The sequence below is a fragment of the Alligator sinensis genome, unplaced genomic scaffold (genome assembly GCF_000455745.1).
Source record: "Alligator sinensis unplaced genomic scaffold, ASM45574v1 scaffold467_2, whole genome shotgun sequence".
Lineage (NCBI taxonomy): Eukaryota > Metazoa > Chordata > Crocodylia > Alligatoridae > Alligator > Alligator sinensis.
Window position 1 is genome coordinate 2,261,343 of NW_005842129.1, and position 12,152 is coordinate 2,273,494.

The following is a 12,152-nucleotide window of genomic DNA, read 5'->3' on the forward strand; positions in this document are numbered from 1 at the left end:
AAAAAAATATAAAAGGACAGACATACATATTTTTCTCATCTACATATATAGAGCTCTGCTGTAGCATTATTAGTAACTCAACCAGCGGGTATCAGATTAGGCCTTGTTGTTTAAATGCAGTAAAGACAAAACAGCAGTTGTGATTAATAAGCCACGGCAAAGAAGGAAAACACACAGTCAGGGGAGGAGACAAATTTAAATAGTGCTTACTGTACTTTTCGCTTTGGTTTTTAGCCTGTCAGAATTGAGGCAGTGGCTCTGCCTGCAGTGACTGAAGCCGTGGATGTAAGCAGATACTCTCAGCTCCCACAGCTGGATGTGCCCAACCTGATCCAACGGAAAGCTATTTCAGGTAGACACCAACATCATGTGCAGAATTAACCCTAGCAATATGAGGCCATTTAATCTTGAAAGGATTAGATGACCTCTGGAGGTCCCTTCCAGTCCTACTTCTCTATGATTCTATGGTTCTCTGAACTGGATCTTCATTCTCTCTTGCTTCTGAAAATCTTGCCATATTTACTTGAATCCAAGATGAGTCCCGTCTCCCCCTCATCCCCATTTTAACATGGGGGGAGCCTCTTGACTTGCATTTGAGTACAAGTCGGGGATCAGGTAGCTGCTGCAGCTCAGACTCTGGTCTAGGGTTGAGGTTGGGTCAGGTTCAGAGTCAGAGCCACAGCTACTGCCACCCCCCTGCCTCCACTGTCCCCCACCCCGTCACAGAACACATGGTTGCTCCAGCCTCATCCTGGGCACTGCCACTACTGCATGGCTGGGCTGGGGCTGGAGCAAATGTGCCAGAGGGGTATAGGCTGCAGAGTGGGGGCAGAGGTGGTGGTAGAGGGGCAGGCCTAGGGGCAGAGGTTGGGGAAGCTGGCAGCAGGGGGCAGATATCAGGCCATTTAACTCACCTACCACCTGACCCCCTGCCACCCATTGCCCCACTGCAGCAGTGGGGGAAGGGGGGGTGGGGGGGGGGGAGAATGAATTTCAGGTGACACTCCCCTCCCAGTAATTAGATTCTATACATGAATACTTTATAAATAAATTCAGAAGCATCTTGGATCTGGGTAAATACCATAGTTTTGCCAGTAGTTTCAGCTTGATTACAGATAGAGAATGGTTATTCACCCTACACTACAGTGACTATGATTCTTCAAGATACTGTAATCAATGTGAATTCCACTGTAGATATGCATGTGCCTCATGCATAAGAAACTTGAAATATTTGAGTAGCAGTACATATGAAGGCTGTGTATGTGCCCTGTGCCTTCTCTTGCTCCTATGCAAAAGCAAAAGTGCTGTAAAGATATAAAAATAGAAGACGCAGTTATGATTAATAAGCCCTAGCAAAGAAGGAAAGAGTACAGGCCACAAAGTGGGCTCATTTTGCTACGTTAAACAAACCAGAGTCTTGAGTATGTGTCAGCTTCCACTGCGGGTTACTGGCAGAAAATATTACGTCAAAAGGCTAGGGGATGAGAAGCATCAACTGCATCAAACACTGATTGAAGTACTGCTGGCAAATATGGAAAGTTACTGGCTATTCAGCCTTACAGATTTCATGGATTGGAATAGTTCTGAAGCATCTGATAAGTGCACTCTCTGCCCTGGTGGTCTGCACTTAAGTGTTCACAAGGAAAGGGATGTCAGCCAGGTGTCTGCTGGTAGCATAGGTGCCAACTTTTATTTTTGCCAGGGGGGGACCTAAGAGGATGTCCCCTGCCTCCCCCGCCAGTGGCATGACTAGAACAGAACTGAGTGAAGTCTGTGGGGGGGCAGGGGTGAATGCAAGCTGCCTGCTGTGGCCTTGGGGCAAGCTGCCCTGCTGTCCTCCCCACCAGGAGTCCCGCACTAGCTGCACCACCGTGGTGAGGCACCCCCAGCCCATTCGGCAGCAGTGGGGGGCACACCTCCATACCACCACCCCTACTGCTCCTGGGCAGGCAGAGGATGCTTTGTCATGGCAGTGTGGCTGGCACAGGCTCCCAGGGGAGGGCCAGCAGGGCAGGGAGCTCCATGGCTGCATCCATCCCTGCTCTGTGCACAAGTCTGAGGGGGCATGTGCCCCTCCATGCCCCTCTCCCTGGGAGTGTGCCCAGCAGCAGTGAGATGCCCTGCCCCCTGGATGAATCACCCATGGCTCTGTGCTGCTCCCTGCCCTGATCCTGGACCCCATGCAGACCCCCAGGCCCAGCCCCTGCCCCACTCCCTCCCTCACTGTGGAGGCCTCAATCTGCACCACCACCCCTCCCCCAACTTAACTGCAGGCAGCTGGGGAAGCTGCTCTCAACCACTGCCTGAGGCTGAATTCCTGACCATGTGCATGTGTGTGCATGCACACATGCATGTGGCACCCCCCTGTGTCCTGCTCCCCGCAGCCCCTTCCAGGCTGGAACTCTGCCAGCCTGCAGGAAAAACCCATCATTTCCTGTGGTTTTCCATGGTGAACGGAAAACCCGGATACCTGCATGATATGGGGAATCTGGGACAAATACTGTCCTGGAGTCATGCAGCCTGGGATGGGACTTGATGTTCCCATTTTGGAACTGCTGCACTTAATTAGGGATGGGTGGTCACCCTATGCCTCTTTCTGACGGGGGGCGGGGGGGGGGGGGGGGGGCAGGGCCCTTGAGCCACCACCTACTTAGCACCTATGGTTGGTAGAAATCATTGCTTAGTCCATTTAGAAGTTCTCTTTAACAAGGTTTCTTGGCCTGTTGAAAGGCTAAAAATGGCCAGAAGGAGAAAAGGAGATAATGGAAATGGCTTGGTCCTGTTAGAGGTAACAAAATAAATGTCTGGATATATCCAGGGAGTGAATTTTCTTCTTTTCATCATTCAGTGTAGCCAAAGAAAGAAAACAAATAAGGTAAGTAGTTAATTTAGGTATAAGTCTGAACTGGCTTTGGGCTGAACTTGGGGTGCCGTCTGGGCAGCATGTTTTCCCTAAGGAAGTCTTCGTAAGGTAGTTGAAGAGTCTACAACTCACTAACTCTTGAAGTAAGTGAAGGCCATTCAAAAGCTTATTTAGATGCTGTGTTGATACATGTAACCACCTTAAAGCAGTTCAAAGGGAAATTCAGTGAATTTCAAGAGGACAACATGAAGTTGTCATGAGACAGTGGTGGCATTTTATTCCTGTCTTGGTGTCACAAACCTATCTGTGGGGTATTCCCAGAGCCCGAAATTTTTTCCTGCTGTCCCACTGCTTTCCCAAGGAAGATCAAGGTTTGTCCTGGGTTAACTCCTTATCCCCACAATCTTCTTCGTTGGTTTTCTGGTTCTGATTCCTGGATCCTACTTGGGCTTCTGAATCTGCCAGTACCCTTGGCATTCCCTGACTTTGGTTCTTGGCTCTCGATTTTGGTTTGACCTTTGCCTCTGGCTTTTGGCTCCTGATTTTGGTTAACCATCGGGTTACCCTGTCTCTGTCAGCTTACCCTGTCTCTGGCTCCGGCTTCTGACCCTGGCCTATTTTGACTTTGGCTATGGCTACAGCTCGCAAGTCTAATTCTGGTACGAGACTCCTCTGTACCTCCAGCCCTCTGGAATGCCAATCTAGACTGCACTTGTTTTTCTGGTGTCTAAACACTAGGCAAGACTGCCCACATCCCAGTTTCTTAACAATTCTTGTTAGAGTTCTGCCAGTATTTTCAGAGATCAGCCTTTCTGCTGATCCTGCCAGCTCTGACTGCTGGGAATTAGGACTGCCCCAAAGCCTGGGATCCAAAGACTCCTACTACCATACATATAGCCCTTCAAATACCTGCAAGTCTGCCCCCATCCCCATCTTTCATGACTGCTCAGGAGGCCAGCTTCAAAAGGAGTAGCAAAGAATGGGCAAGGGTAATGGATGTCCTGCAGCAGGATGGTTAGAATGCTGTGCTGGGAAGTCTGAGACCTCCCTCTTTATGGTCACAATCCTTGGGGGTGGTCACTTTAGCCTATTGCAGTGTTTTTTTGTCCCAGTGGGGACAGACAGAAGGCAACAGGGCAACTATCTCTCATTACTTTCACAGAAGGCTTAATTTAAATCTTCCAACCAAAGCAGCAGGCAGCAAACACCATGTGAAATAGTGCCACCTACTGATAGACTTGCTTAACATATGTAATACTCAGTACAGAACACCCCTCCCCCTAGATAAGGTAATCCTTTAAGTACTTGGGAAGGATGGTGAATTGTCTCAGATAACCCAATTCAGAGGTAGGAGTCAGTTTACTGGAATTGGCAGCAGGCTCTTTCAGCTCCTCATGAGTCATTTCAGCAGGTAGAGGATTTGAGGTGTCTGGCAAAACAGCTGTTGGACTCAAGAACTGGCAGTATGATGTCTCCTGGATTGGTAGATCTGGGACTCAGTCTCTCATCTTGTAGGCATATCATCTGCAAAGTATCTTCCCATCTGGAGTCTTGGTCTTGTCTGACACTAGTCCTATAGCTTTAAGGAAAGTTGTAGGCATCTACTGTGGTTTGGTTGCCTGGTTTCAGACACAAACAGGATCACTTGGTTTGAAAGTCCATACAAGTGAAGTAGCCTGTTTCACAAAGAAACAGAAACAAAGAAACAGAACAAGAAAATTTCTTGTTCTACTTGGCACTCATTACCAGGTCTGTGTGGAAGCCAATCCAAGCAGGTCTTCAACTATAGATGCCTCAGTAGTTCTTAGATTCCTCAGTAGTAGTAGCTGGAGGTTAGGGCTGAATTCAGAGGGTAGGGCTGGATGGTAGGGCTAGGATTCAGAGTGACCTTGACAAATTGGAGGATTGGGCCAAAAGGAATCTCATGAGGTTCAACAATGACAAGTGCAAAGTCCTGCACTTAGGACAGAACAAACACATGCACCAGTATAGGCTGGAGGCTGACTGGCTGAGCAGCACATCTGCAGAAAAAGGACCTGGGGGTTACAGTGGACAGTAAGCTGAAAATGAGCTAGTAGCGTGTCCTTGTTGCCAAGAAGGCAAATGGCATACTGGACTGCATTGGTAGATGTGTTGCTGCTAGTTCAGGGGAAGTGATTATTCCCCTCTATTCAGCACTGGTGAGGCCGCATGTGGAGTACTGCATTCAGTTTTGGGCCCTCCATCACCCCCACTACAGAAAGGATGCGGACAAATTGGAGAGAGTCCAGCGGAGGGCAATAAACATGGTGAGGGGGCTAGGGAACATGACTTATGAGAACAGGCTGAGGGAACTGGATTTATTTGGTCTAGAGAAGACTGAGGGGGGATTTAATAGCAGCCTTCAACTACCTGAAGGAGGGTTTGAAAGAGGATGGAGCTAGACTGTTCTTAGTGGTGGCAGATGACAGAACAAGGAGCAATGGTCTCAGGTTGCAGCAAGGGAAGTTTAGGTTAAATATTAGGAAGAATTTTCTCACTAGGAGGGTAGTAAAATACTAGAACAGGTTATCCAGAGAGGTGGTGGAAGCGCCATCCTTGGGGTAAGACCTGGCTAGACAAAGCTTTGGCTGGGATGATCTAGTTGGGGATGGTCCTGCTTTGAGCAGGGGATTGGCTTTGATGACCTCCTGAGTTCCCTTTCAATTCTCATTTTCTGTGATTCTTCAGGGCTTTAACCTGCAGTTGTACATGGAGTTACATGCTGTTACCTCTGTGACATTGTATTTGTTACCCTTACCTTTCATCTCCTGGCCTGCCCCAATAAAGTGGTAAGCAGTATTGCTGCTGGCACCATCAAAGAAATCGCCAAGAGGAGCATCAGCGGGCTGCCATGCAACAAAGACACAGCCACATTCCAGAGCAGGTCATTAGAGGGAGAGTTTTAGTAGGATGACTTTGCCTCCCTGAAGACCCATGCCCTGAGGAAGTACATCAGTTGTTGCTGACCATGTTGCAAGGAACGCCAGAAACTGCGGGATTATAGTAACTGGGTTCAGATGGTTGAAGAAGATGGATTTAATACATCTGCTGAGACTATTGGTGCAACATTGAGTGGAATTCACTGTTCTGCCTATACTCTGCAGCATGCAGTTAAAGATTCACTGAAGGAACAATATAATCTCTAACATAATTCATAAAGCTCAATGTGTATGTAAAATATTAAGAAGCCCAACAATATTGGTAATAATTAGGAAATTAAAGTCAAAACACACAGTCACAGATTGTCTTACCAGATGGCATTCAACTTATGACATAATTGAGCTCAGGGATTTCTGTCAGGACATGGCCACCTCAAGTCATGAGCTTCATCTGACAGAAGCAAAATGGAATACTATTGAAAGCATAAAGCCTGGTAAAGTAACTGCAAAGATTCTTCAGTATGAACAACTAACAGTGGGTGACTTGTGGTGCTTGGTTAAAATGCCAACTGGAAACTGCAGAAGTCTCATTCCTTATATCTCAGTCCTTACTGGCTTCCATGAAAAGGTGAGAAAAAGAGTCTGCTTGAAATGATATATTTCTGTCATGTATATGCCTTGATTCCAGATATCAAATCCTTGTCAGAAGAAGGGAAAATTAAGGCAACACTTAATTTAACCAATATATAGACAGAAAGGGAAATGCTTCATTCAGTAGTTGAAGTCAATTATATAGAATCTAAGAAATGCATGTCTGAAAGTGAAAGACCAGATGATGAACTGGACTCTCTTATTCAAGCTTGTGAAATATCCAGAGAGAAAAAGAGATCTGAACAAAAGAAACCTCCCAGAAAGATAGTTATGTTTAGATGAGCTATGTCTCAGTAAGAAGGAAGATATATTAAAATACTGGAAACTTCAGAAAAATGCCATGGCTGAACTATATCAACTGGCAAAATTTGTCATGGCAGTTCCAGCAACACAAGTAAGTGGAGACAGACCATTTTCAAGCTTTAAATGTGTTCTATCAGCACAGAGGTCCAATATGACAAAGCAGATATTAGAAGACATTTTAGTTTGCTCAGACAAATTTCTTCTATGTTATACATGAACAAAAATCTGATTTGAACCAGTTCAAACTGGTAACTGGACCACTGGGGTTTGTTTATTTATTTTTCCTTTGGGGGGCTTGAACCCTAACTAAACCTGAGCCCACTGAATGCATCTGAACCAAACCCAAATAAATACTTGTTTGATTCCCTAGCCCCAACTCCATATGGTAAAGCATCACAGGTAAGTAAAAGTGTCTTCTTCATGTCCTAATGGGCTAGCAGACTGTTGAATGAAACTGCTTCACATCATTGAAGGCCTTGTCATGACATTTAGTCCATTTTCATGTTGCATCCTTGTCCAGTAGATGATACAAAGGCTCAGCAACTGTAGTTTTGTCTTTTAAAAAGGAATTGTAGAAATTAAGCAACCCTAGGAACGGTTGCAGTTTCTGCCTGTTCAAATCTAGGGCAGGGGTTTTCAACCTTTTTTAATGTGTACTTCTCCCTCAAAGTTTCAGTTCATGTACCCCTTTATATTTTTTTCTTTTTTTTGAAGTGGGGGGTGCAGATTGAGGCCCCCGTGGTGAGGGAGGGAGTGCGGGATGGAGTCGTGAGAACAGTTCATCTGGGGGGCATGGAGAAGAGGGGGCAGCTCCTGCCACTACACGCACCCTGGCAGAGGTTTGGGGGACACATGCCCCCTAGATCTGTGCATGGGGTGGAGGCTGCTGCTGTTGCAGGCTGGACTCTGCACCCCGCTGCTCCAAGAGCCACATGATGCCATGTGCTTGCTGCTGATGGGCAGGCAGGGGACAGACACAAAAGTAGGCAGACAGACACATACGTGCACGCGCAGACACACACCCACAGACACGCACGCAGACAGACGCACGCACCCCCCCAGAGATAGATTCATAGATTGTAAGGCCAGAAGGTACCTTGGAAGATCATCGGGTCCAGCCCCCTGCACCAATCAGGAAAGACAACTGGGGGAGGGTCAAGGAGCTGGTTTACACCAGTAATCCGAGATGAATGTTTCTCCAGTGCTTTATTTATTGTACACTTGTAGTCAGTACATACTTGAATGGCACTGTAGCAGGTCTAGGGCCTCAGGAGGGTCTGTGATGCCTCCAGGTGGCCGTGTAGCCCTTGTGTCACTCCAGCTCTCACCTTGGCTACATACCAAAACTGAGATCTTTACCAGCCTTCAGTTAATTTATTTTAGTCCCCAGAACAGGCAGATCCCAGTCAGTCCCTCCACCATAGTCCTCTCAGTATAGAGCTCCTTCCCTGATGGCCCACAGCCCCAGACTAATCCCCAGGCTCTCCCAGAGCTAATATATTTCCTAAGCCCTGCTTCTTTGGGTCATGTGCCTTCTTAGGTCAGCTGTAGGTATTTTCCATTAGGTTTACTGGCAGACCTAACTTCTGTGGCTATTCCTTTCTTACCTAAACTGGGCTCTGATCTATTGTACTATTGCTGTGCCACTAGCACTGCAATAGGTATGGTGTTGCTTAGACAGGCCCTGTCATATTGTCCTATTGCATGGCCACATGTGCTGCAAGAGGCACTTGTAGCCTATTAATTCCCCATGACTAGTCTTTCACAGCCCCTGGTGAGCAGCTCCCTTCACCCAAGACACTCTGCAGCTGTTCCACCCTTAAAGTAACAGGGAGTCTCTGGCTCCCTCTTACAGGCACATTTGGCTTTGTGATGGGTACAATAGGAGTGAACCAGGATGGATTTACTACTGCTTTTAGGACAACTTGTTCTACAAGATGATTGATCACTACATCAGTCTTTGGACAGAAGGTGAATGGAATACAAGGCTTGATCTGAATCTCTGAGACACCTTGAGCGGTGTCTGTTGCAATGCTGTGCACTCCTATTAACTTAGTGTCCAGTGTTTTGAACTGTTCCTTACCTAGCAAGCGTGCTGTCACAGTGTGGGGTCCCCAGGGATGGCTGTGATGCCCCCAGGGCTCCGTGACAGGGCCAGCTTCACCCTGCAGGTGCCTTCTACATCTTGTTGGTTAAGATAGCAAATAGGGAGGTTGCCCATGAGTTTGTGTGGCCATGGTCCTGTTGACCCCACTAGACTCTGCACATTCTTGGATCCCTTGCCAAGTCCCGCTTCAACTTGGTGCTTCACAGAACACCCTAAACCTTATGGGCTAGGTGTGTGGCTCCAAAACCTCCCCTTCGCCATGCCTCATAAGTGATATATAAATATTGACCCTCTGATGAGGCCTTGGTTGAACTCAGCCTTCTATTGCCACTGGGCCCTGTTGCTGCGTCCCTCCAGCACTGGGCTCTGTGCATCCCTGTTGTGGCGCCCTTCTGGCACTGTGCTCTCTGGGCCTCTGCAGCTTGCGCCCCTCTGGTGCTGGGGCTCTGCACAATAGAGTGCCACAATGAGGCCGCCTCCTGCCCTGTTAGCCTCATCCTGGTCCACCGGTGCAAATGACAACAGAAACACAAGCCCCTGGGCTATAACATAACAATGGGGGCCACACTGCCCCTTTAAGACAAACTTCTCCCTTAGTATTGTGTGCCTCTGAGTCCCAGGTACCTTATAAGCTCCTAAAGCCCTATTAATCTTGCAGGCAGCAGGTCAGGCCCCCAAACATCTCCAGGTAGCTCTTTCATGCAGGGGCTGCTTCCCCTGGTGGGTGCCAGAGAACTAATTCCTGGCACCTCTAGCCCTGGGGCTTATATGTGCCCAGGGCTCTGCCTCCTTCCAGTCAGCTGACTGTGCAGGTGCCAGCTAATTTCCTCATTAGCCCACTGCCCCGGCAACCTGCAGCTGCAGAGCTCTGCCTCCCTCACAGTGGTCTCCAGCTAGGCTGCTTCTGCCTTTAAAGGAGCAGGCTCACCTTACTGCCCTGTGACACTTGCTTGCTATCCTTTGGCAATTATGAAGTAGGGGACCCCTTGATCCTTCCCATAGTGGATGCTGATATAACATTAAGTCAACTGCGTGTTTATTGTAGTACACAAGTCTTGCATTGCAAATGACAATAAGCAGATTGTTTTGAGACCACAGCAGTTTTTATGTCCCTTCTGGAATTAAGGCAAACTCAGGTCCAGAGTCTATTTCCATGAAACATGAAACACTTGGAGCAGCATTGTAATGTAGGTACTTTTTTGTAGGGGCAGTATTTCTACACTATTATTATAGACATCTGTGAATGTTCTAGGGGTGTGCGAAACAGGCCCTATTTGATTCAGATTTGGATTCAGCCCAAATCAGGGACAGTGATTTGATTCGTTGATTTGGATCACTGTCCCCAATTTGATTCGGCCAAATCTGAATCTGAAGATTTGATGCTGATTCAGAGAATCAGCAGTTCAGACATACACACAGCTTTACATGTTTTTTCTACCTACCTTGAGGTTCCAGGCATGGCTCGTGAACGCTGCAATGCAGGGATGAATGGAGTGTCCCACAGGAGCATGGTGGGGTCCCCCACATGCTTGGTGGCAAACCCAGAAGTTCTGGGTCTTCCAGGGAGCACTCTGGGGGGCCCCCATGCTCCCCCAGCTTGGTGATTGGCTGCGGGGTGACCCCAGGTGCCCCCCAGACCCAGAAGGCACCTGTTGCTGAGTCGGGAGGGCACAGGGGTCCCCCCCAGCGCACCCCCTGGCGAACCCAGAAGTGGACCGGAAGTGCTTCTGGTCCACTTCTGGGTCTGCTGCTGAGCACACGCCATCCACCCCAGCATTGCAGCATTCATGAGCTGCCTGCTACCTTAAGGTATGTAGAAAAAACATTTAAAGCTGTCTGTGCCCAAATCACCAAATCTTTCCAAATCTCTCTGAATTGATTCGGAAGGTTCTGATTCGATTTGGAGAGATTAAAGGGTCTCCTGATTCGATTCAGATTTTTGGCCACCGAATCAGGTCTCCGAATAGAATCAGCAACCAAAGCTTCGCACAGTCCTAGAATGTTCCACAGACTAAAATTTGATTCAGATCAGTGACAGTGTTTGTGGTGGCTGGAGGTATACCATCCTCTAACTTCTTTGCAGATGGCTTGAATTTCTGATGGCAGGGTAAATATTTCTGACTGACTTTAGACTAACATAGCTAACTACCTGTATGATCTTGAATTTCTGATGACACACATCTTATGTGACTCTTGAAATTGCAATGATGTCATTCAGCATAACAGGCACAGCATGTATCACATCTCTGACTCCCCCACGACTAGTAGCAGCTTCCCAGGGGTGAAAAATATATATTTTTGTGAGCTGCTGGTGATTTCTTTGATTATACTTGATGAGTTTCAGTTGATATAATTTTCACAGAAAACACGTGGATCTCCTTTGAATAGAGAAATGCAGCCTTGCGGGGAAGTACTTCTTGAACACTGATAAATGTTAAGTGTTTCTGTAGAGGGACCCTGGCCGAGTAGCCCCACTTCATGGGTGTCTACTTCTCCCTTATCTCTCTGACTTGGTGTTACTAAAAGAAGCTGTTAGGAGGCGGTACCTGATATTCTGGGTTTTGTTGATGTGGGTCCTAATGGTTGTGAGTCTTCTGTGGGGCTCCATCTCCTCTATACCCCACCCCTTTTCACTCAGGTGTTCTCGGGGATCAGCCTGGGCATCTGGTCTTGTTAGCTTCATTTGCTAGATGCATATGTCTGCAACAGAGACAACCAAATACATAACTATAACTCAGGTAATACAGTTTGTGCCTGCTTCAGGCTTCTTGTTGGCCCAATGGTGCACCTCAGTTGCCTTTCCCAAATGAGTGGGCTCTTCAGAATTATCCTCCCCTAAGCCTGAGTGGGCTGGCCCATCTTGGGCTGTGCCCTTTGGATACTCTGCGGCCACCAGTACCACAAACCCCAATGTGGCCTCTATGGGTATCTGACCTTTGTCAGCTGGGGGACAGTCAGAGTTCCTCCCACAGAGTTGGCGATTTGCTGGTCCTTGATCTGGGTCCTGCATTCTGGTGGGGAAATGGCATAAGCCAGTGCCAGGGCCAGTGTTCCTCCTTCCTTTGAGGCTGGTACTCTCTTATATAAAAGTTCTGGGATGGCCTTGGCCAACCCAGATCTCTGCCTGCCCCTATGCGCCATACACTCACTGCCAAGTGTTGAGAGCCCCAGATGGGCTCAACAGCTCCTGTACCCGGGCTCCTGTACCCGTGGCCCTAGGTGGTGCTGTTTTCCCATGCCACATGCCTGGCTGGCTGGGCTTCATGGTCACATGAGACTCAGGCTTCAGCTCTTACTCTGCTCTGGAGAAAGGATCAGCAGCAAGCCT

General features: G+C 47.9%; 1 protein-coding gene across 1 annotated transcript in view; it reads left to right on the forward strand.

Moving 5' to 3' along the window:
* Window positions 1-12,152, forward strand: part of FAM166A (family with sequence similarity 166 member A) — a 68,250-nt gene that overhangs the window by 35,090 nt on the left and 21,008 nt on the right. Inside the window, exon 5 of the mRNA XM_006025004.3 lies at window positions 235-352. Within this exon, the coding sequence (XP_006025066.1) occupies window positions 235-352 (118 nt within the window). The remainder of the gene's footprint in view (window positions 1-234; window positions 353-12,152) is intronic.